General features: G+C 36.8%; 1 protein-coding gene across 2 annotated transcripts in view; it reads right to left on the reverse strand.

Annotated features, from left to right (window-relative positions):
- The window catches only part of LOC139144572 (ras-related protein Rab-4B), an 83,104-nt gene continuing 58,534 nt past the window's right edge, over positions 1-24,570 (reverse strand). For both annotated transcript variants that reach the window (XM_070715294.1, XM_070715295.1), the window contains exons 6-7: positions 16,804-16,899; positions 1-5,175 (exon numbers count right to left, since the gene is read on the reverse strand). In XM_070715294.1, coding sequence (XP_070571395.1) covers positions 5,069-5,175; positions 16,804-16,899 — 203 coding nt within the window. In that variant the 3' untranslated portion in view covers positions 1-5,068. The remainder of the gene's footprint in view (positions 5,176-16,803; positions 16,900-24,570) is intronic.

The raw sequence follows: 24,570 nt of genomic DNA on the forward strand, positions 1-24,570 counted from the left end.
CCAGTCCTGCGAAACGAAAATCTGACCTTTATTTCATCTGTCACGCAACATTTGACGAAAATCAGGAACACAAAAAATGACTACTCCATCGGAGCTCAAATACACGACCTCTAACATTTTGGTACTGTTTTAGCCTAAAGAAACACCAAAGTTCGGATAAGCTACACATGTTTACATCCGCAAAGTACTAGAAAATACATTTGTAACACTGACTTTTGCTGTCAGGAGAAACTTATCGATAAATCGGGACTATCCATCAGTTGATGGAGTCAGAAGCGGTAAGGTAGACATGCATTTACACAAAGCTGAACGCTGTCCTCGTAAATTTGGCCGTTCAGAGTTTTCAAACAACAACATTTCAGTAGTTAACATACATACTTTACCGAATCATGGAGCACTCCTCGCACAGAAAATATTCCGACGGTTAAAAAACTGCAAAAACGAGGGAAAATTCGGAGATACACGGACGATTGCGGAATGTAAACAACTCTGTGATGTCAACTGCTGTTAAGTCTGGAACTGCAGCGGTATGTGTTTCGGATTTCTATTCGAAACTTTGTCACTTTACAGCAACATACTGACTCCCTGCAGACTTCTAGTTGCATCGAATCTCGCTACCAATATGTAAAAAGTACTTTAAAACCATTTTGACGAATTCTTCTCAAAATAGTTGTAACACTTTTATTACTAAAAATGGACTTGCGGGTAATCCGAAATAACTTGTAATCCGAAAACATTATTACCGTATACCCGCATGCACGTGTCTATGAACCGGACGTTGTGCAGTCGATTGGGTCCAGCTTCATTCCGTCCCCGACCCATTAACACCTCTTAATTATTCCAAGTAGGATCGCACGCTGCTAATCCCATAGATCCTTTGTTCTCTATCGGAGTTGCCTGTCCTGTTTTTCTCGAGGGTCTATGGCAAACCACAGCCACAAAAAACTAATAAGTTCTTGCCATTTGCAATCTGAATCTATGTACCAGATTAGATTCTGATCTGATGAGCTGTTTTTAGATATCGACTGACAGACAGACAGACAGACGGACATCGCTGCGACATTAGCTCACAGTACATGTGTGAGCATGTGAGCTACAAATGGATAGATAAATGTATGTGATGAGAACACCACCAAAATTATCTTTAAATCTTTAAACTCATTTCATCATTATTATTCCATTATTTGGTGATTTGGTCATAATTATTTCAGCATTTGGCAGTTACATGCGATTATTTGATCATGATTATCACATGATTACGACATAGTCTTGACATTATTATAAACTTATTTGGTTAATTCGGTTGTTTTGCCATTATTCAGAATTTATGTCTTGATTTGGAACTTATCTCATCATTATGATGCCATTATTTGGTGATTTGGTCAATATTTTGTCATTATTTGGCATTTATTATGTGATTATTTCGTCATGATTAAAACATGATTACAACATTGTCTTGACATTTTTATGACCTTATTTGGTTAATTCGATTATTTGCCATTATTCAGCATTGAAGTCAATATTTGGAACTTATCTCATCATTTTTTTACCATTATCTGGTGATTGGGTGATTTTTGTGTAATTATTTGGCCACTGTTATGCGATTATTAGGTCATGATTACGATATTATTATGAACTGATTTGGTTAGTCGGTTGTTTTGCCATTATGCAGCATTGATGTTTTGATTTGGGACTTATTTTATCATAAGTACACCATTATTTGGTGATTTGGCCATATTTTGTCATTATTTGGCCATTCTTATGCAATTATTTGGTCATGATTATCATATGATCTTTACTTTATTTTACCTACTTTATTATCTGAATTCATTGTTTGACCCGTGGCCCGCTTCATGAACCTTACCCAGAAATCATTGAACACAGAGCTTCTCAATGGCGGCTGATACGGTTGGTCCCCTCGCATTGAGAGAGAAAAGTGGGGTTTGCGTAAGTTTAAAAGCGCAACTTAGCACATTGCGTATCAAGACAAGTTGGCCGTGCTCAAATAATTGTGATTTTGGATTAAAAATATATTGTTTTTGGCCGAGAAAAGGCGTGCTCCCTATGTGGGGGAGACCCACAGGCGTACTGTGGATGTGGGCTTGACATTAGACTTCAGAGCTTAAGCTGCAAGTGTATGCTACATTCCGAACGTTCCTAGTTACTGATAGGACTCCATCCGTAAAGCACTGATTGTCTCCCACGATTTTGTTTCTTACTTTTGTTTTCCCTTTAGATTGCAAACTTATTTTTTGCAGAGCTTGATATTAATGGGAAAAACTATTGTTTTTATTAATCTACACGGCTGAACATGCAGCCGCTGTTTCTTTAAGTTTTAAGTTTGGCATATATTTTGCTATGTTAATCATGAAAATGAAAAACATCTGTAGGTTACACTGGATGTTCTGTTTGAAGCATTGCCATACACACAGTTGTACGAGTTCTGTTGTGTCATATCTTGTACAGTACCAGATTGGGCAATTATTAAAACAAATAAACATTAAACAGAAGGACTATTTCTGAAAGTAAAATGTCGGGAGTATCTGAGGACTTGAAATATGCTCAATCTTTTTACCATAGGCATATTGGAAGAAATTCAATATCACCTACTTCAAAGATGCATCTGTCATGGAAATTTCTGGGAAATGTACCAATATTTCATATGCATTTGGAAAGTTTTACTTTGAAATATTAGGCCCTTTAGTGGGAATTTAAATTTCCTCCCTGCTCATTGTTGACATTTTTGCAAATTAAACCACCCGATTCTGTCCTTATAAATAGTTTGTCAAATATTGTTTGGTTCATTTTTGTTAAAGTTGTTTTATTTTATATATAATAAGCTTATCGTCTAGACATTGAACTTCAGATATCGCAATATTTCGGCTATCAACATAGACCAGTGTACTCAAATAAAAATGGAAGATAACCAGCCCAACTCAAATCATAGCAAAAAACTGCAATAATTTCTACATTTGGAGAAACCAGTCATGAGAAACTAATAATAATGAGATAAGTTCCAAATTAAGACATTGACGCTGCATAAGGGCAAAACAAACGAATTAACCAAATAATCATGATCATGACATTATCTGACATTATTTGACCCACTTTATTATCTGAACTCCTTATTTGACCTTGTTGTTGTTGTGCAATGATTTATGGGTAGGGTTCAAATCATGAAGCAGGGTCAAATACTGAGTTCATAGAATATAATCAAATAATGTCAAGGAAATGTCGTAATCATGACCATGCCATAAACGTGACCAAATCACCTAATAATGGCTGAATAATGATGAGATTAGTTTCGGATCAAAACATAAATGCTGAATGATGGCAAAACAACAAAATTAACCAAATAATTTCATAATAATGTCAAGACAATGTCGTAATTATGACAAGATAATTGCATAATAATGACCAAATAATGACATAATATTGACCAAATCACCAAATAATGGTATAACCATGGTGAGATAAGTTGCAAATCAAGGCATCAATGCTGAATAATGGCAAAACAAACAAATTATGAAATAAGTTCATAATCATGTCATAATAATGTCCAAATAATGATCAAATTATGGCATAATAACTGCCAAATGCTGAAATAATTATGACCAAATCACCAAATAATGGAATAATAATGATGAAATAAGTTTAAAGAAAGATTTAAAGATAATTTTGGCGGTGTTCTCACCCCATATAAATGTAGCAACCTGAAGAATGTACAGATAGAGATTTCCCATTACTGTGCTAATACTTATTTCTTAAAGATTTAGTAGATTATTGTGTGAAAGTTTACTATCATGTTAGTAATTCATACTGTGGTTTCTGAAAACAAATACTGAACTGTTGTCAGCATTTGTCAGGAGTCAACATAAAAGGACCAAGTAGAAGAATGATAACAAGGTAAAATACCATAGACCTCTAGGGTCTATGGTGATATATGTGTACATAAACATTTGTATGTGTTTCAGCTGCTTTGTAAATGCACTGTGTACTGAAGGGGAATAGTACTATCAAATCTACAACACTGGTAAACCAATTTGAAATCAAACAGTAATTCTAATGGTGAAACTGAATCAGATGTAGAAAGCAGAATAAATGATGGACATATGCAGGTTTTTGTGGATTTTACTTTTGCTATACTCGTCCACTCATGATATTTATCTTCTGACATACACTGCATTTAAATCAGACATATATGATGAGTCAGCCTTCCTCTTTGTCTGTATTGCCTTAATAGATGGGAAAATAGATTAAGGTAACCGTTATATTTCACATGGTATTTGAAATGTTAATGGTAGCGATATTAAAATAAAATAAGAAAACTTTAATGATGGTAGAAATAATAAAATAATTTGAGTTCACACACAGAGAAAGGCATTTCAATCACTTTCAAATACTCAGCTCAACTACTGTCAAGATCACGTAAAATTACATAAACAGGTATTAGACTGATATATTTAGCCTTTTACAGAATACAAGATTTTGGACAAAACAGGTTTATAATATTCTATTCCTTTACAAACATTTACAGAGTATTACACTTGATCACAAGTGAGATAAAAGTAACAAAAGAAGCTATTACATTGAAGAGCAAATATACCATTTATTATTGGTATGAAATGTGCATTTACCATTTCAACCCTGAGATTTGACAGGGTTATTAATGTCTACAATGCAAATAGGCTTCAGAAACCTTACACATTGAGTTAGCTGTTATCGTTGATGGAATACAATAAGATGTATATACTGACAATAGAGATGACCACTATAAATACATGTACTGGTATATACACTAGAAACTTGTTTTCACAGGGTAAAATTCAAATTCCTATCAGATGTTTCTCATGACAATTAATCTGCTTTATACTACCATGGAGCAAACTGATTGCCTCAACAAAGAAGTGTAACTCTGTACCTTCTAGCTACGGGAAGAAGGACCTCATTACAACGGTACCACATACTTTGTGATAATGCTCATGTAAATCACTAATGGTAAGGTTACATGATGGCAGGACAAAGCATCACTGAAAAAAAGAGAATTCTGCAGTCTCATTGTTGACTTTTAACAGTTACATTGCTGTCTGCTTTGAGCTGGTGTCCTTGTAATTCTACGAAGTGATGAATCTCCATACTGTATACCAGATCCCATTCTTTCAGGGTCAAGTTCACCTATAACAAATCAAACATACAAAAAAATACCGCAATTATACGGTGTTGCTCAAATTTGATCAGAATTGTTACATACAAAAGATCAACAATAAGTGTTGTTTCTATCTGTTCAAGTGCAGGAAAATTCTACGTTGATGTTATGACAATGATTTCTGCACAACCAGAAAAACAAGAAGAAGTATTTAAACCAGAAAAACAAGAATGACAAAAGTGAATAACGTCTGAAACTTTAGGTACTGGAGGTCAACTTTAGCAACATGCATAGCAGAGAATGTTTCAACCATGAATGTACAAAAATAAACAGTTCATAAAGAATGACAGGAAATGACTAATAAGCTGTTTCAGTTCTGCCACCACTCCCACACATAATAGGTACCCTGCATACAAATAGGTTAAAGGCCAAAAACCTCTTACTCAGATGTGTGGGCTGTTTCAGTTACTGCCACCACTCCTGCACATTTGCAGGATTTCCCCTTTTTCTTACCTCATTTGCATATTTTTGACACTGACATGTTCATTTGAACAACATCACATCTCAACCCCTGCATCTACCTGTACACCAAATACTGAGATGGTAGCTTTGGCGGTATGCGAGCTTTTGCATGTGACGGACATACATCCGCACATACATACCCACATACATACAGACATACAGACGCCATCGACTCACCATATAAGCTCTTTTTGGTATTTATATCAATACCAAATTTGAGCTAATAACGTCAATGACACTTTGCTCACATTTGGTTACATGTGGCAAGCCAGAATGAGTGTATGAACGGTATTTAATAGCTTCTATGTACCTTAGCTTGTTCATAGTCAAATGCACTTGAACAAATTTTGAGGCACCATCCATTGAAGTATGAAATGGTTGGCAACTTGCAATTGTTGATCACACACACTCACACAATAACATGCAACCTAGTACATCATAACTAATGATAAAATCAGCCATACCAAACTAAAGGTGTCCCTTATAATAATATTGTAATGCATAAATTAATGTAGACAATAGTGGGTCTCTCTACGGTCTATGGTTGCACAATCGAAGACTAAGGTAAGATGTATGGTGGGTGCCACATGTGGGACAGGATGTGCTTACTATTTGCGAAACACCTGACATCACTTCTCGGTCTTTTGGCAAGAGGTCCACATATCTTTCTTTCATGAATTTGACTTTGTTGTGTGTATCAGTGATTTACTGTCTTTTCTGTGCTGTTTTGTGTTTATAACTATTGTATTATAAATTTTGACCTAGTGTTATCAGATTATGGATTGTATGATAGTGACTATGTCCCAAACTGCCACCAAGTTAAACAAGCATTGTGGTGTCATAGACAAATGGGTAAATTTCCAAACACAAACAAGTATACCAAGAAGCCTGAAGCATCAGATATGTAAATCTGTTTTAAAGCCATTCTAACCAAATATCAAAGCATCAAACTAGGGATTTGTAAAGAAGCCATTACTTGACTTACACAGACAAACAATTCCATAAATATACAATATGACAATGGAAAAAAAAATCATTTCAAACCAAATTTCGAAGCATTTTTTTCATACAAATTTGTCAATTTACATCCATAGTTGTAAGAGTTGGTGATTAATAACCAGACCTTGTTGGATTAAGCAGCAAAGTATACTGACTATACAGATGACACTTTTTATGAATATACTTCTATTATCCTACATCTTGAAAACGAAAGACTGGTTGTTTACAAGATCTGTATACCATAACTTCTTTTAGATTCACTCATAGCGACATCCACGCAACACTTTTTGTACAATATGGTATGTTAGTTAGGAAAAATTACTATGTTATCTGTAAATTTTTACGTTATCGGTTAGAAAAAATTACTATGTTTTGGTTTGTTACTACGTTATCCTTTGATTTACTACGTTATTGGTAAAGTTTTGATATGTTATCGGTTAGTAATATGTTATCAGTTGTAACAAGGCATGCCTGAGTTATGGCTCTGGACATGAAAAAACCGTGACAAAATGGTGGCCACGTGACCATATTAGATCATATCGTGAAACAAATGGACATACATATTTTATGACATAAGTCAATGTCCTTCTACCAACTCTGAATAAAATCAGTTGATACATGTCTGAGTTATGCTTCTGGACATGAAAAAAATAGTGACAACATCACTGTTCGCTCCCATATAGTTATCAAAACAAGCCAACAATTGTACAAAACATGGACATACACACAGACAGACTGACATACACAGACTGGCACAGAGTGATGACATTGACCCTAGGTGTGCCTTGGCCAATGGAGAGTGATAAAGACATAACAAACAGCTGAATGTAATAATAAAATAGTTATGTAAGTATAGGCCTACAGGCACTGAGGGTGAATATGTTACAGCAATTTGATTAGTTTCTTTTCCTTTCCTACTTCTGTGATGATTTTTAAGACAATCAATCTGCAAGGCAGTTTATGTATTGACAAATATGTTATCTTTTACAAGCACACAGTAAACTGTTCTGGAGTTGTCATTTACAATATTTGACATAGACTGAAATACATAACATGCAACCAATGTTTACATTTTGCCCATACACCAGATACATTGAGAGATTTCAACATACAATCATTAACTCAGAAACCCTACAGGGAAAAGTAAACATTGTTTTCTTCCAGAACAACTAGTGCATCCACATCTGGAACAACTTACAAACTTAACCAATTACACAAGGATGATGACACAAGAGATAAAGTTAAGAAATTTAACTGTGGTGAACTTGACTATTCCTTTCAAATCCTTACCTTACTTGACATCTTAAACTAAAATACACTGCATGGTTAATTGCGCGCAAAAATACTTCAGGGGTGGACCATTTGATAATTAGAGGTATTACCCAATATCGCCTGTTCCTTGTGTCGTATCAGCATTCGTGTCATTTGTGCTGCGTCAGACACTCGACGGATTTATCATATACCCATACCCATAATTTTAGGGAATTTTTACTAATAGAACGAAAAACCTTTAATTTTGAGGCTTTACTTTATTACGCCTTGCGCATAAATATCAGAATGTTTATGTGAACAGGCTTCATTCATAAAGTATAAGACGAAGATGTCAACATCACGCGCGACATTGCTATAAGTCATCCATATCTCAATGAACCCAAGAAGAAAGACACCGGGATACAAAAATCGTCATACAGAACGAATATTTTAAGGTGCAATATGCTATTACAACTGTAACGGATCAAAAACTGCTCAGCTTTAAATCTATCCTGATTTTGATCGTCGTACGGCACGGAGCTCGCGCGGAGAGGGGACGCCATTTTGTTAGTTTACCTTTAGAGTTGCCATGTCAACAGTCGTCACGTGCGCGACATCGCTGTCAAGCCACGCGCTCACTACCTGTTCGGTGGAGACTGTGGACTGTGCATAGTGCCAGCGCCGTGCGAACGGCAGAATGTTTGCTAGAACTTGACCAAAAAAATACCATGGGAAAACATTTCAAGACTCAACGTGGTAATTCCATATTTTGCAACCAGAAATACCCGTGTTCCTCGAAGCCCTTCAAGTCTTTACGTCGGCGACATCGCTTCGCAGACGGGGAGCGGCAGCCATTTTGTTGTTTACGTTGTTTACCAATAAACTGCTAATGTAGTTCGGGAAAACTCTAAAACTGATGACGTTCATCGTGCATATCTCAACGTTTACCGTGAAATATCACGGCTGATATTTTACGTTGAACGTCACTAGGATGTAGCAATATGGGCATGGGTATATGATAAGGGGTGGTGTCTGGAAGATCGATGAGATACATTATCTTTTTTATCCGATCCATTGTACATTCTTTTTTTCCCCACTCTCCCACATTTTCTTTTTGTCAAACCTCTGGCTGAATTTTTTAATTGGCATTTGTTTGGAATTTTTATCAAAATCTTCCAGGAACCCGCGCGCGACCCCCCCCCCCCCCAACTTGCTAAAACCACCTCAGCTATGTTGTCTAATGATTTTTGTATCGCATTGCAACACCTAATACAGTTTACCATATCAAATGCTTACTTAATCACCACATTATTTATTCTTAGTTCCAGTAGGTATAAAATTACCAAAAAAATCTTAAAAGTACAAAATGAAAGATATCCCAGTAAAATTCACAGTTTCGCAAATTGTCCCAAAAATTCAAATTTCCGGATTTCAACTTAATTTCAATATATCATATTAACAAAAACTGTAAGAACTGTTTACTAAATATAAAAGCAATCAGACTGGTAAATTTTGAGAAATAAATTTTTGACCAACAAAGTCATTGTCAATGACATAGTCCCCACTTGTAATAGGAGTATTAGTCTTGATGGGGCAGGGAAATGAGGTCATTAAGAAGTATCACTGGAGTGTATATGTTCAGATCTATGGACACATAGGTCTATGTCATTGTTCCCAATTTGAAACAAGAGGCATGTCTAAGTTATGGTTCTAAATCAGGAAAAAAGATCAGACCTCTAGCTGTATTGGCCAGCCAAGAAATACATATGTGCATAATAAATAAGGTACAAGATGTGACATCTTAAGGTCTCTTATCCTATCAAAATCGAAGCGTAAAGAACTTGTGGTTACTGAGTTATGCATATATATGCATATTCAAGGTCAAAGGTCATCAAGGTCACGTGACATTTTGAAAAAAAACCCATTGTATTGCTAATTAATCCATATATGCCAAAATTCAGACCTCCAGCTCTATTGGCTTGCCCACAATTATATATGGGCATAATTAACAAGGTAAAGCATGTGTTGTCATAAGGTCTCCCATCCTACTAAATATAAAGGACATAGCACTTGTGGTTACTTATTTATTGACATTATCGTGTATTGTAGGTAAAGGTTATCAAGGTCACATGACATTTTGTCAAAAAACTTCTATCCTATAGTCTATCCCTATATACTAACAAGTCATTGACAATGACATAGTCCCCACTTGTAATAGGAGTATTAGTCTTGATGGGGCAGGGAAATGAGGTCATTAAGAAGTATCACTGGAGTGTATATGTTCAGATCTATGGACACATAGGTCTATGTCATTGTTCCCATTTTGAAACAAGAGGCATGTCTAAGTTATGGTTCTAAATCGGGAAAAAAGATCAGACCTCTAGCTGTATTGGCCTGCCAAGAAATACATATGTGCATAATAAATGAGGTACAAGATGTGACATCTTAAGGTCTACTATCCTATCAAAATTGAAGCGTAAAGAACTTGTGGTTACTGAGTTATGCATATATATGCATATTCAAGGTCAAAGGTCATCAAGGTCACGTGACATTTTGGAAAAAAAAACCCATTGTATTGCTAATTAATCCATATATGCCAAAATTCAGACCTCTAGCTCTATTGGCTTGCCCACAATTATATATGGGCATAATTAACGAGGTAAAGCATGTGTTGTCATAAGGTCTCCCATCCTACTAAATATAAAGGACATAGCACTTGTGGTTACTTATTTATTGACATAATCGTGTATTTTAGGTAAAAGGTTATCAAGGTCACATGACATTTTGTCAAAAAATTTCTATCCTATAGTCTGTCCCTATATACTAAGAATCATACATTTACCTCTATTGGCTTGCTCAAAATTAGATATGCACATAATTAATGAGGTACAATATGTGGTGTCATAAGGTGTCCCATCATACCAAATATGAAGGGTGTAGCACTTGTGGTTCCTGAGTTATGGACAAATATGTATATTTGAGGTCAAAGGTCATTGAGGTCACGTGACATTTTTTCAAAAAAATTGTATTGCTAAGTTATCCCTACATACCAAAAATCAGACCTCTAGCTCTATTGGCTCGCTCAAAATTAGATATGTGCATAATTAATGAGGTACAATATGTGGCGTCATAAGGTGTCCCATCATACCAAATATGAAGGGTGTAGCACTTGTGGTTACTGAGTTATGGACAAATATGTATATTTGAGGTCAAAGGTCACCGAGGTCACATGACATTTTGTCAAAAAAATTGTATTGCTAAGTTATCCCTATATACCAAAAATCAGACCTCTAGCTCTATTGGCTCGCTCAAAATTAGATATGCACATAATTAATGAGGTACAATATGTGGCATCATAGGGTGTCCCATCATACCATATATGAAAGGTTTAGCACTTGTGGTTACCGAGTTATGGACAAATATGTATATTTGAGGTCAAAGGTCCCGTGACATTTTGTCAAAGCGTCTGAGATATCTGCGTGAACGGATGGACTCACATGGATGGACTCACGGACTGACATGACCCAATCTATGAGCCCCCTGGACTTTATCTGTGGGGACTAAAAGCTGTGTCACTGCATCCTTTTTGCAATATGAATACGATGAGAAACTAAATTTTTATTTTTCTTGGCCTTATACATGGGAGTCTATGGACTGCCTTATACATGGGAGTCTATGGACTGCCTTATACATGGGAGTCTATGGACTGCCTTATACATGGGAGTCTATGGTCTGCCTTATACATGGGAGTCTATGGTCTGCCTTATACATGGGAGTCTATGGTCTGCCTTATACATGGGAGTCTATGGTCTGCCTTATACATGGGAGTCTATGGAGGTGAAAACTAAAAGTCCTCTAACACGGCCAAATTTGATCGCATTGTGAAACAAATCGACGTGCATCTGTATGAGGTAGGGTACTATCTTTGTACCAAGTTTGAATGAAATCGCTCCAGGCGTCTCTGAGATATCTGCGTGAACGGACGGACGCACGGACGCACGGACATGACCAAACCTATAAGTCCCCCCGGACGGTGTCCGTGGGGACTAAAAATCATACATTTAACTCTATTGGCTTGCTCAAAATTAGATATGCACATAATCAATGAGGTACAATATGTGGCGTCATAAGGTGTCCCATCATACCAAATATGAAGGGTATAGCACTAATGGTTCCTGAGTTATGGACAAATATGTATATTTGAGGTCAAAGGTCACCGAGGTCACGTGACATTTTGTCAAAAAAATTGTATTGCTAAGTTATCCCTACATACCAAAAATCAGACCTCTAGCTCTATTGGCTCGCTCAAAATTAGATATGTGCATAATTAATGAGGAACAATATGTGTGTCATAAGGTGTGAGTAACCTTGTGTCCCATCATACCAAATATGAAGGGTGTAGCACTTGTGGTTACTGAGTAATGGACAAATATGTATATTGAGGTCAAAGGTCACCGAGGTCACGTGACATTTTGTCAAAAAAATTGTATTCCTAAGTTATCCCTATATACCAAAAATCAGACCTCTAGCTCTATTGGCTCGCTCAAAATTAGATATGTGCATAATTAATGAGGTACAATATGTGGCGTCATAAGGTGTCCCATCATACCAAATATGAAGGGTGTAGCACTTGTGGTTACTGAGTTATGGACAAATATGTATATTTGAGGTCAAAGGTCACCAAGGTCACATGACATTTTGTCAAAAAAATTGTATTGCTAAGTTATCCATATATACCAAAATCAGACCTCTAGCTCTATTGGCTTGCTCAAAATTAGATATGCACATAATTAATGAGGTACAATATGTGGCATCATAGGGTGTCCCATCATACCACATATGAAGGGTGTAGCATTAGTGATTACTGAGTTATGGACAAATATGAATATTTGAGGTCAAAGGTCACCAAGGTCACATGACATTTTGTCAAAAAAATTGTATTGCTAAGTTATCCATATATACCAAAAATTAGACCTCTAGCTCTATTGGCTTGCTCAAAATTAGATATGCACATAATTAATAAGGTACAATATGTGGCGTCATAGGGTGTCCCATCATACCATATATGAAAGGTTTAGCACTTGTGCTTACTGAGTTATGGACAAATATGTATATACGAGGTCAAGTCACCAAGGTCACATTGACATTTGTCAAAGTGTCTGAGATATCTGCGTGAACGGTGGACTCACATGGATGGACTCACGGACTGACATGACCCAATCTATGAGCCCCCTGGACTTTATCTGTGGGGACTAAAAACTGTGTCACTGCATCCTTTTTGCAATATGAATACAATGAGAAACTAAATTTTTATTTTTCTTGGCCTTATACATGGGAGTCTATGGACTGCCTTATACATGGGAGTCTATGGACTGCCTTATACATGGGAGTCTATGGACTTCCTTATACATGGGAGTCTATGGTCTGCCTTATACATGGGAGTCTATGGTCTGCCTTATACATGGGAGTCTATGGAGGTGAAAACTAAAAAGTCCTCTAACACGGCCAAATTTGATCGCATTGTGAAACAAATCGACGTGCATCTGTATGAGGTAGGGTACTATCCTTGTACCAAGTTTGAACGAAATCGCTCCAGGCGTCTCTGAGATATCTGCGTGAACAGACGGATGGACGCACGTACGCACGCACGCACGCACGGACGCACGGACGCACGGACATGACCAAACCTATAAGTCCCCCCGGATGGTGTCCGTGGAGACTAAAAATGAGAAAAAGTGCCCCCCCAAAATACAAAATTGCAGATTTCATCCTAATTTCAATATATCTTATTAACATAAACCCTAGGAACCTGTACACTAGATATCAAAGCTAACAGATCAGAAGTTTTAGGGGAAAAAAAAATTGACCAAAAAAATGCAAAAATTGCCCTAAAAATGAAAAAAAATTGCCAGTTTCAACGTAACTTCAATACATTATATTGAGATTGATCTCAGATACCTGTATACCAAATATCAAAGCTATCAGTAGTATTTGGATAAAAATTTTTGTTATCAAAAATTGGGAAAATTTACCCAAAATTACAAATATGACAATATCAATACAATTTGTTCAAGCATGACTGAGGTCATCCTGAGGAACATGAATACTAAGTTTCATAGCAATCAGACTAGCGATTTTAGAGAACAAAATTTTTTGACTAAAAACAGAAACAATACCCTAAAAATACAAACATGCAAATTTCACCCCAATTTTTGCACACATAATTTAGAATACCTAAAGAAATCTGCATACTAAGTTTCAACCAAATCTGACCAATGCTTACTGAGTTTTAGCCATTTGCAGGATTTTTCCTGTTTTTCCCCTCATTTGCATATTTTTGGCACTGACATGTTCATTTGAACAATTCACATCTCCACCCCTAGGTGCACCTGTACACCAAATACTAAGACAATAGGTGCTGTGGTTTAGGAGTTTTTGACGTGGACAGACAGACATACATACATACATACATACATACAGACTAAGATAAGAATACCTCCCATTTGCATATATACATATGCATACATGGGAGCTAAAAATCGTAACAAAATGGCCGCCATGCAGCCATATTGAACCTGATCGCAAAACAAATCAATGTGTATACAATAAAATCAGTTGAGGCCAAGGACACGAAAAAATTATAACAAAATGGTTGCCATGCAGCCATATTGGATCATATCATAATAAAAATGACGTGCACATGTATGACATAGTTCGAATAAAATCGGTTGAGATGTGCCTGCATTATGGCTCTGCATGGCAGCCACATTGGATCGTATCACAAAACAAATCGATGTACATATGCATGACATATGAAGTAATCCTTGTACCAAGTTTGAATGAAATAACTAAAAGATATCTCTGAGATATCTGCATGAACGGACGCACAGATGCCAAACCTAGAAGTCCCCCTCGACGGTGTATGTGGAGACTAAAAATGACTAACAACATATACTGTGAATGGCATATTACCTTCAAACAATGAATATTTTTAGATGGCCATAGTTGGTATGTACGAGGAGACTATGTGACTCTATATAAAGCTAGCTTCATGTTCACACTCTCTTTGTCTCTATGTCGCACAAGTAAATTTTTGCATTTCATGAGAAACACCATGACAGAAATATTCATCCATGACATAGCTATTTAATACACTTAAACTGAAACCATTTGTAAATTTTTGTTAGATTTCAGCATGGAAAAGTTGTCAAAATCTATTCTTTCAAATTATTAATGCATAGTACATCTCATTTCCTCTGTGCCAATTTTCAATACATTCTGTGCAAGTATTTAGTACATTAAAGAGGTTAATGGTCCTACTACTCTGGAATAAAAACAGGACAAGCTTTGTTCACAGACTCAGTACACCCAAGGTATCACATGAAGGCAGTACAAACAAACCCACTTGTACAAACACGTACAGAACAACACATACACTTCCATGTGCGATTGTGCACATGGTTATGTTTTTATCATGGTCCATTCATATTCCGGGTTTGACTTTTCAGATGCATACCACAACAAGGTAAACTTGAAACAGCAATATCACTTAAGGAGGTACGCTACCATTCCAAAAAATATTGGGACATTCTTGAAGTTGACCTTTCTGAAATAATCTTTATGTGTACATTGCAAAGATATGAAAAAAATATGGGGTACCCATGCAAAATATTTGTAAAAACACATGCCAAAATTGACAGAAAACCACTAAATCTCCCATTTTGCGAAATTTGCACTTACCAGCAGAATCTTTATTTTATCGCAAACGATTAACAGATCCCAGTGTGCATACCACATTTTTGCATTGCCAGGACAGCGGAATTAGGACAATCAACTAAAATTTGTGATGTCTTGTCTTAAAAATTAAATATTAGACCCTAAATTTATCATTTAACTGTAAAATTAGTCTTTTTTAAAAATATAAACTTCATATAAATGCACAAAATAATTTTCAAAATGTTAAAAAGTACAGCAATATCTATCAAACAGACAGTGTTCTTTGATTTAGAAGCAAAAAAAGTTGGGGTCACCACGCAAATTTTCTTAATAAACAGCAAAAAGTGACGAAAAAAGGTGAATTTTGTTAGACCTGAGATTTGACCCTTTAGCTTACTGATATTATGTCAGAGCTACAATTGTTAATTATTCTCTACTGATCTTTCAAAATAAAAATAACTGTCGATTTTTCAGTGCAAAAATATAATTTCGGTTATTTTGATTCATAAAAACTCTGAAAGAAATATTCTACGGTCACTAGCATGATTTTTTGCCATTTTGTGATGTTATTCACGCTCACCAGGTTAGGTAGTCTGAAAGGAACATGTACATCTTCTGGACAAAAGAGGGCGCTCTCCTATATAGAATGGTAGCGTACTACCTTAACTTAAATGACCTCATTGGCTCTTAATGCACAAATATACTAACAGAACTTTTTATGAAAGTTAAAGATGAAGAAATTGTTATTTAAAACACTTGCTTTTTTTTTTTCAAGTTTTCAGACTTGACAAAAAATACCAAATACACCAAATAATGGATGCAGGCTAACTTTAACCCTTTTCCTGCCAAGTCCATATTTCACCACCAGGTCAAGATGGTTAACATTAATGAAACACAACGTATTCCATATGTTGTATTTTAACATAATACTGTACATTTGAAGTGAAGGCTGTTGAAAACATAATACAGTAAAGTTGAATTTTTTTGGACAAACGATGCTATAACATACCTAGCCAAGTGGGTAAAAATACGTCATTTTTTGGCTCAATACCGCTTTTTACTGACTTGGCTGATGGGGAAGTGATACAGTTATTACTGTCTGGCAGGAAAAGGGTTAAGGTGTATATTCTTGTGAACTGAAAAAAATGGAAAAGAGTTAATCATCTAACCTGATTCAATTTTGTTAAGAATTGATCTTGCACATTTTAGAAAAGCCTCTTCAACATTTTCACCAGTTAGGGCACTTGTTTCCAAAAACATCATCTCTGAAACAATAAAAAATGGTGTTATTTACACTGAGTTCTTGTATTTTTTATCAGAATCTAATGATATCAATATACCCTGTTATTTACATCAGACACACTAAGTCTCATACAACAAGTCAGTACTTTGAACAAAGTACTGACCAGCAGGAAAAGTCAAAGAACGTGACTTTTTCATAAAAATATTCTGATGAGATGTAATATCGGTAATTTTGTTTTTATCACTACAAAAATAAAAAGCCCTGTCTCTAAGTAGCAAATGTAACAGGCATAACAAAATGATGGTACTTGAAATTGTACCGTATCTTAAAAGAACTACCATTATTACAGTTTACTTCATGGTGAACAATGCCTGAAAATGCCACAAATATTAAGGAGAATACAAAAAATTGTCACTTTTTACTGCACTTACAAAGATTTGCATAAGGACATTGTGACAATGATAACATAAGCCATTAATTAGTTTATGACTGGAGGCTGCACAGTTTGACCATCTATTCACGCTCATCTTGAGTTCGACTTCAGCAGTGATTGGGAAGGCAGCGCGCCCTGTGCCATTTCCATATTGAACTGAAAAATTGCGCACTGAAATTTGCTTTGTTAGCGCCCAAGAGGGCATTGAAGTTAGAGTACAAAATTTTTTATGACTCAACTAAGAACTGTATGCGCTTACAAGTCATGTTAAGTCTGAGAAATTTTAAAGGTTTTGGGGAAATCCCTGTGAAAATCAATCCAGAAAATTGATTAACTACATTGCGAAAATGATCGTTCTTTCTGTTGTAAAATATGAAAAGTTGTCTAACAGATTTGCGACACATGCTCTCTACAACATACTGCTCAGAACACGAAGTTATCCATGTGTGCTGTAAAGTGGTATGTCCTTGATGCTGTGGTTCAGTAAGCCTAGATTCCTTTTCCGTCCGCTTGCCTCCGTACCTCCGTCCCCACTACCGTCTAGCCTCGTGAGCAGTATTTCGAGCTAGAGTTGTAAAAACTGCTCATTTGAATGTCAATGGTCACCAACAGAGACCATGACATCACCAGCGTCCCTTTCAAAGTCAATCACTGAAAATGACCCTCTCATGATTGGCCTATGACTTGGTTGGGCAGAGCTGCAGTTTCAACACAATTACCATATTTGACGTCATATTAATTAGCTCTGCCCAACCAAGTCATAGGCCAATCATGAGAGGGTCATTTTCAGTGATTGACTTTGAAAGGGACGCTGGTGACATCATGGTCTCAGTTGGTGACCACTGACATTCAAATGAGCAGTTTTTACAACTCCAGCTCGAAATACTGCTCACGAGGCTAGACGGTAGTGGGGACGGAGGTACGGAGGCAAGCGGACGGAAAAGGAATCTAGGCTATGGTTCAGTGTACCAACTCCACTCGATAGAGTGACTGCACCGTGTGCTTGATTAATGGACTGGAAAACTAATTTGGAGCCATCAGTCCTGTATACTTTTACTGTTAATCAACCTTTGACTGAAGAACTACAGCTCTAAGTATCCATAATCGTCGGAACAGGCTCAGGCAAAATTAGCTACAATCCCGTCTGACCACAGTGGCTGGACCCACATATAAAAAATATTAAATCAGGCAAAACCTCTATCTACAGTTAGCATAGCGATGCAGCTAAAGGCAAAATTCACTCCATGGGAGGCAAACACATGGCAAGGGGCAGAGTTTTTGATATTTTTCTATTTTAGAAGTGACTTTAATCTGGACGAGCCGCCCCCTTGCTTTGACCCTTGTATACAAAAGTGACTGTTGTGGGGAAACTGGCCATTGAAAAAGGCCTTAGTAGTACTCAAACAAAATGTTTATTTATATTCACAAATATGAGAGTACAAATTTTTGAAGACCATTGTGCTTTCAAACCTACAAGGCAAATAAACATTTGTGAAGCAGGTGTTTGTGATCTCAGCTGATTACAAGGTATGTAATGAGAAAAGTCGCAAAGGTGGTCAAATTTATTGATATAGACTTGTCTGCTTGCCTGAAAATCATGATGAAACATCAAAATTCTGTCCAGATTTGTTAACTTCATTGCAAATAAAATATGAATACTTGTTATACAAAAAATGTTTTCAGTCTATTTGCTGTAGAACATAAATGCAGTTATCAAGATTATGTGAATAACCAGACAGGGTATACAGATTCTTGGAAGTGTTATCCTTTTTATGACAAGTTGAACAGGCTGCATGATGATAAGTAGTGTATGCAAAGACTTCTCAAAATGACAAGTCATTGCTGATGACACAGTTCCCGCTCGCACCATTAATTGACATGCACATGCACACTACAATGCAATGTCTGTGTGCCAAGTTCAAACGAAATCTGTTCAGGGATAGTTGAGTTATGGTTCAAAAACATGAAAAAATACCGTAAAGGACAGTGTGCTCACATTGGGTTTGAATTGGTCCATTCGACATATATTTAAACCAGGAAAAACAAGAATGACAAAAGCAAATAAGGTCTCCTACTTAGGTACTGGAGGTCATCTTTCGGAACATGCATATCAACTGCTATAGCAATGGGACAATCAGATCCTAAATACATAAGCAAATGTCAACAACAAAAAATAGACAGAGAAGGCTTGATAAAAAGAAAAGGTGGGAGTGGGTAAAAAATGTACAAGGGATCTGGTAAAGAAGTAATGCTACCTCATCAATCTTCTAGACCCTACCCCCTCCTGAATATCAAATGTTCCATCCCTTGGTATTACATAACGCCAGATGACAGGAAATGTATTTACAACCCTGGGGAGTTTTAAGTTAATGCCATGAGTGTCATCATTCTAATGTAAACAGCACAGCACTGTGGGTGGTGATTACAACATCTGGAATTATCCTGGATCCAAAGTTCTCATCAGTTCTTGTATGTCTTACATAGAAAAGTTGCAAAAATTGGTCCGCAATGAAAAAATTCACCTCAGCTTTGTTTTCTGGATCAAATTTTCCTACAAATTGATACCAAATATGAGAAAATTATGTTCACAGCCTTCAAAACTGTCTCACAACATATCCTGGGTTGGTGTAGGTCATTTAAGGTCACAAACTGAGAAAATTACCTAAAATACACAAATTTGGGGTTTATCAACACTTTGAGCAGAAAATTTATCTAATAACATCCCTCGGGATTTTAGAACTTTAGGACTTGAGAACGAGTTTTCTTGACCAAAAATGACAATATTGTCTTAAAAATATAAATTTGTATATTTCAGGACAATTTCCACATATCTAACTATTGTCATCTCTGTACATCTGTGTACCAAATATAAAAGCTGTCTGTCCAGGGTGTTTAAAAAGAAAATAATGTTTAAGATTTTTTGACCAAAATGACAAAATTGCTCCAAAATAGTAATTTTCCCAATTTTGTCATAATTTCATCAAATTAAAAGAGTAACATCCTTGCAAACATCCCACCCAAATTTGAGAGCGATTGGGCTGGTGGTTTCAGAGAAGAAGAATTTTTACTGAAAATGAGAAAAATCACCAAAAAATTCAGTAAAAATACAAAATTAAGGATATCTTCACAATATTCATAAAACTGTATAAGGTTCACCTAAGGTACTTGCACACAAATTTTCAGAGCAATCAAAACAGCGGTTCTCGAGATATTAATTCTTGACCATTTTCACATTTTGTAAGCTCATTTGCATAATTTTGGCAGTGCAGACTTCATTTGAACAAAATCCCATTTACAGCCCAAGATGCATCCACACACCAAATACCAAGCTGAAATGTGCAGTGGTTTGCGTGTTTTTGATGTTGACGGACATACTGTACATACGTACATACATACATACACACATACAGACAGCCACAAACAGACGCCATCGACTTCAGCTTATACGATAAACTCACATTGGTATAACCAAGTGTGAGCTAAAAATCGCAACAAAATGGCTGCATAGCAGCCACATTGGATCGTATCGCAAAATAAATTGATGTACATATGTATGCCATGGTATTTTATCTGTGTACCAACACTGAATGAAATCAGTTCAAAGATAGTTGAGTTATGGTTCAAAAACATGAAAAATTCGCAACAAAATGGCCACCCGGCGACCATATTGGATTGTATAGCGAAATAAATTGATGTGCATATGTATGGCACAGTAATTTATCCTTGCCCACAGTTTGAAGAAATTCGGCTCAGGAGTGACAGAGAAACGGCTGCTGACAGACGGACAGACAGACAGACAGACAGACCTGATGTCTGCCCATGTAGTGCAGCTGCACTTTAATAGCTCCCAGACACTTTCCAGGCTGAAGCAGTTTACAATTATCAGGCATGCGAAAGTAAAGCTGACTGACTTGTTACTTCAAGATGGCTGTGAACAAGACAACCAAGAGTAAAAATGGTGTGAACACAAAAATTACAATGTCAACCGTTGATCGGAGGTCAAGGCCAATATTGTCAACCAATTTGGCTGGACTTGTTACCACAATTAATCTAACAGAGCTGTAAAGACTGAGCTCTACCTGTTGTGGCCTCAAATCAACTAAGTGATCTTGACAAGCTAAAGAGAACTTCTAACAAATAGAGGCCGCACCCTCACCTTCCTGTGTCCACAGGCATGTGAAACTTACTGAAGTCTCAGTCACAAAGATAAACACACCTAATCTGTCCAAAAAATTGCTAATTCTCTTGCCAAATGCCTGGTAGGATAATGGGAACATGTATCTGTATGCAGACTTCTACATGCCCATAAACTGCGACTGGTTGCTACGCAGATGTTAGGATAGCGTGTAAAATGCTCAGCAGGAATAGAAATTTGCGCCATTTTCAATACTGCAGTAAAACTGGCTATTGCTGAGTCAAGGGCCAACATCATTCACATGTGACTGTCATCACTTGAATGGTTTGCCTTACCATTAATTATTCATTCATTCAGGTTGGAGGATGAGAAAGACATTTGCATAGAGCTCATCAGTGCAAGTATTGTCTTAACCTGAGTGTAACAACTGTTGTGCACTTTAATCACAAAGTGGTGCATGTAATTGAGTAAAAACTTGAACACTTGGCGAGAATCATAAAGACTCTGAACGGCGAGTCTTGATGATTCTCGCCAGTGAATTTCAATTCTCGCTGTACTTAATGAGAATTTCCATTCTCACCGGTGAGAATTTGTTCTCACACTTGATTCTCGCCAAGGAGTGCATTTCTCACCAATCTCCAGTGGAGATTAAAATTTTCTCACCGACAGCGGTGAGAATAAGAACAGATTCTCACAAATTGCGAGAAAGCGTCAGTTTCTCGCTCTAGTCACGCACTTTTTCCCTATAGTGGCTTCCTCTCTCACTTTGTTTAAAAGCCCTCTCAGCTTCTATAAGGCAAACACAATGCATATGCACAATTGCACTAGTCCGATCCAACACTTATCTAAAGGGTCCTACTAATTACTGCCCATGACTGCCCGTAGCTGCCCGAGGACTGCCCGAGAACTGCCCGAGGACTGCCCGATGAGTAAGTAGGCCAAATTTCGCCCAATTTTAACAGGTCCATAAGCTCTGTTAAAGATTCTGTAAACATTCAATCTGTGAAGGTAAAACAAGAAAACTGGGCAACTATAAATGTCAAAAAAGAAGATACACTTGGTACATTTTTGCATGCTGTGCGATGTTTTGATTTGCAATATTTTCTTTCTGGTGGCTTGGGATAAATATGTCCACTTCATTTTTATAATGTTCTCCTGGCAGTGCACCTCGTAACTGATCTATCTCTTCCTTCTTTTGTGACTACAGCCATTCCGTAACATCGACTATCATGATTGACAAGGGGATTCCATGTTTACAAAATTGTGCAAGAAAAATTGATAAACTGCGTAAAAGTGATTCAAATATATTCATGCACCATCCAATTATGAAAAATTGTTGTGTTTTGGATGAATGTAAATTCTTCGCAGCAATTAAACAATGCCTGTCATTTAAAAATCAAAACAAAGCTCATTTTGAAAATTATGTGAGAGAGGCATGTAATAGAAATATTATAGCCCAAACACACAACTATGTGCCCTTGTGGCAGGAAACTATTTGCCCTCCTAACATCGGGCCTTTGGCCGGAAGGGGGTGTCACCCCTTCCGGCAAAAGGCCGGAAGCAAAAATTTACATCCATGTGTGCTTTGATTTAACACTATTTAGTTACTTTTAGAGAAAGGAAAGGACACTTCACAACCTTCTGTTTATTACTAATCCAACACAGCCAAACTGAATTTAATGGACTTAAATTTAGTTGTCTACAACAATATTAACAATGCACTTGAGAGTGACTTGACTCATATTCAAGCTGAATATTGAGTGTTTGAACATGCTTGAGAAGAAATTGTGGTAGATACACAGATGAAAAACGATTACAGTATTATCAAAAGTTGCAGCAACTGCCCCTTAAATATCATTTTATTTTCAATTTCAAAATGCTACAGATGCAGACACACAGTGCACAGTAACAGTAGCAGCAACATGTGTATCATTCCTATTATGTCGCTGGAGGCACTCCTTCTTCCATCCTTTATCTGGACATTTTTTCAACAGCAAAATCATCTTTGGCACTAGATCTTCTACTGGTTCTACAATTAAACAGATCAATCAGAAATAACATTGGCACAAAAAGATGGAGTGATTAAAAAGTAACATTAACAGTGCTAAAACAGCCACTCAAACCCTAGTTACTCTATGCACGGGTATGTAGGAGTATCTCAAACCATACACTCCGAGTTCCAAAACCGAGTCGGACTTGCAAGTCTGAGTACTCAGAATTGCATACTCTGAGTAAAACTGTTTACTCGGACTTATATACTCCGAGTACATGGCCTACTCGGACTTGAATACGCCGAGTAATACGTGTTCCTATAAATGCATATTTTGCCATGCCGGACAAGAAATGATCTGTCGAAAAAAGGTATTTTATTACTCACAGAGTTTACGGCTAGCATGGATCGATATGTCGAAAATCTGCTCTTTTGAAAAAAAGAATTTCATCTTCACGATGTCTTGTAATCTGTTGCACAATATACATATTTAACCACGGTCGGGACCACAGTCCCTTCACAAGGAGGGACTGTGATTTTACCCTAAGAAGAAAGCCGCTGTCACGTGCCGGCAGCAAAGTTTTTTGAAAGATGATTAGACGTAACATTTACAGTAAAACCAACAAACTTCAGGCAAGTCCAGCCAGTTACTCAGTTTGATATCGCACAGTTCCATTAGCGAAATCAATGCATGACATCACAGGTCAAGTCAGGTCATTATTTACGACCAAGTGGTCACTCGCACTGGGTTCATACCAAACATGAGCGCACTGTGCTCATTTTATTTTGAAAAATTATTAGTTTAATTGTTTTAGCAAGACATAAATATGCCTAAAATGCTTGGGCAAGACTATCATGGCCTCGCCACGCTAGCAAACCATAGGCCATGACGTCACATGTCAACAGGTTATTCGATAAGCGTCCGTGTTCTAATAACTCGCCGTAATGCATCGGGGTGATCATGAAACGTTGTTCACTTGTTATGCCCAATTCAAGTCATGTATCAAATCAGGATCTGATCCGGTAATGAAACGAAAAGACAAGTACTACAAACTAATAATTTGCGTGATGGTAGCTACACTTGACAACCACAATGACTTGAGCGTGTTGTACAAGATACACAGATCAGACAGAT

Source organism: Ptychodera flava, chromosome 11 (genome assembly GCF_041260155.1).
Source record: "Ptychodera flava strain L36383 chromosome 11, AS_Pfla_20210202, whole genome shotgun sequence".
NCBI classification, from domain to species: domain Eukaryota; kingdom Metazoa; phylum Hemichordata; class Enteropneusta; family Ptychoderidae; genus Ptychodera; species Ptychodera flava.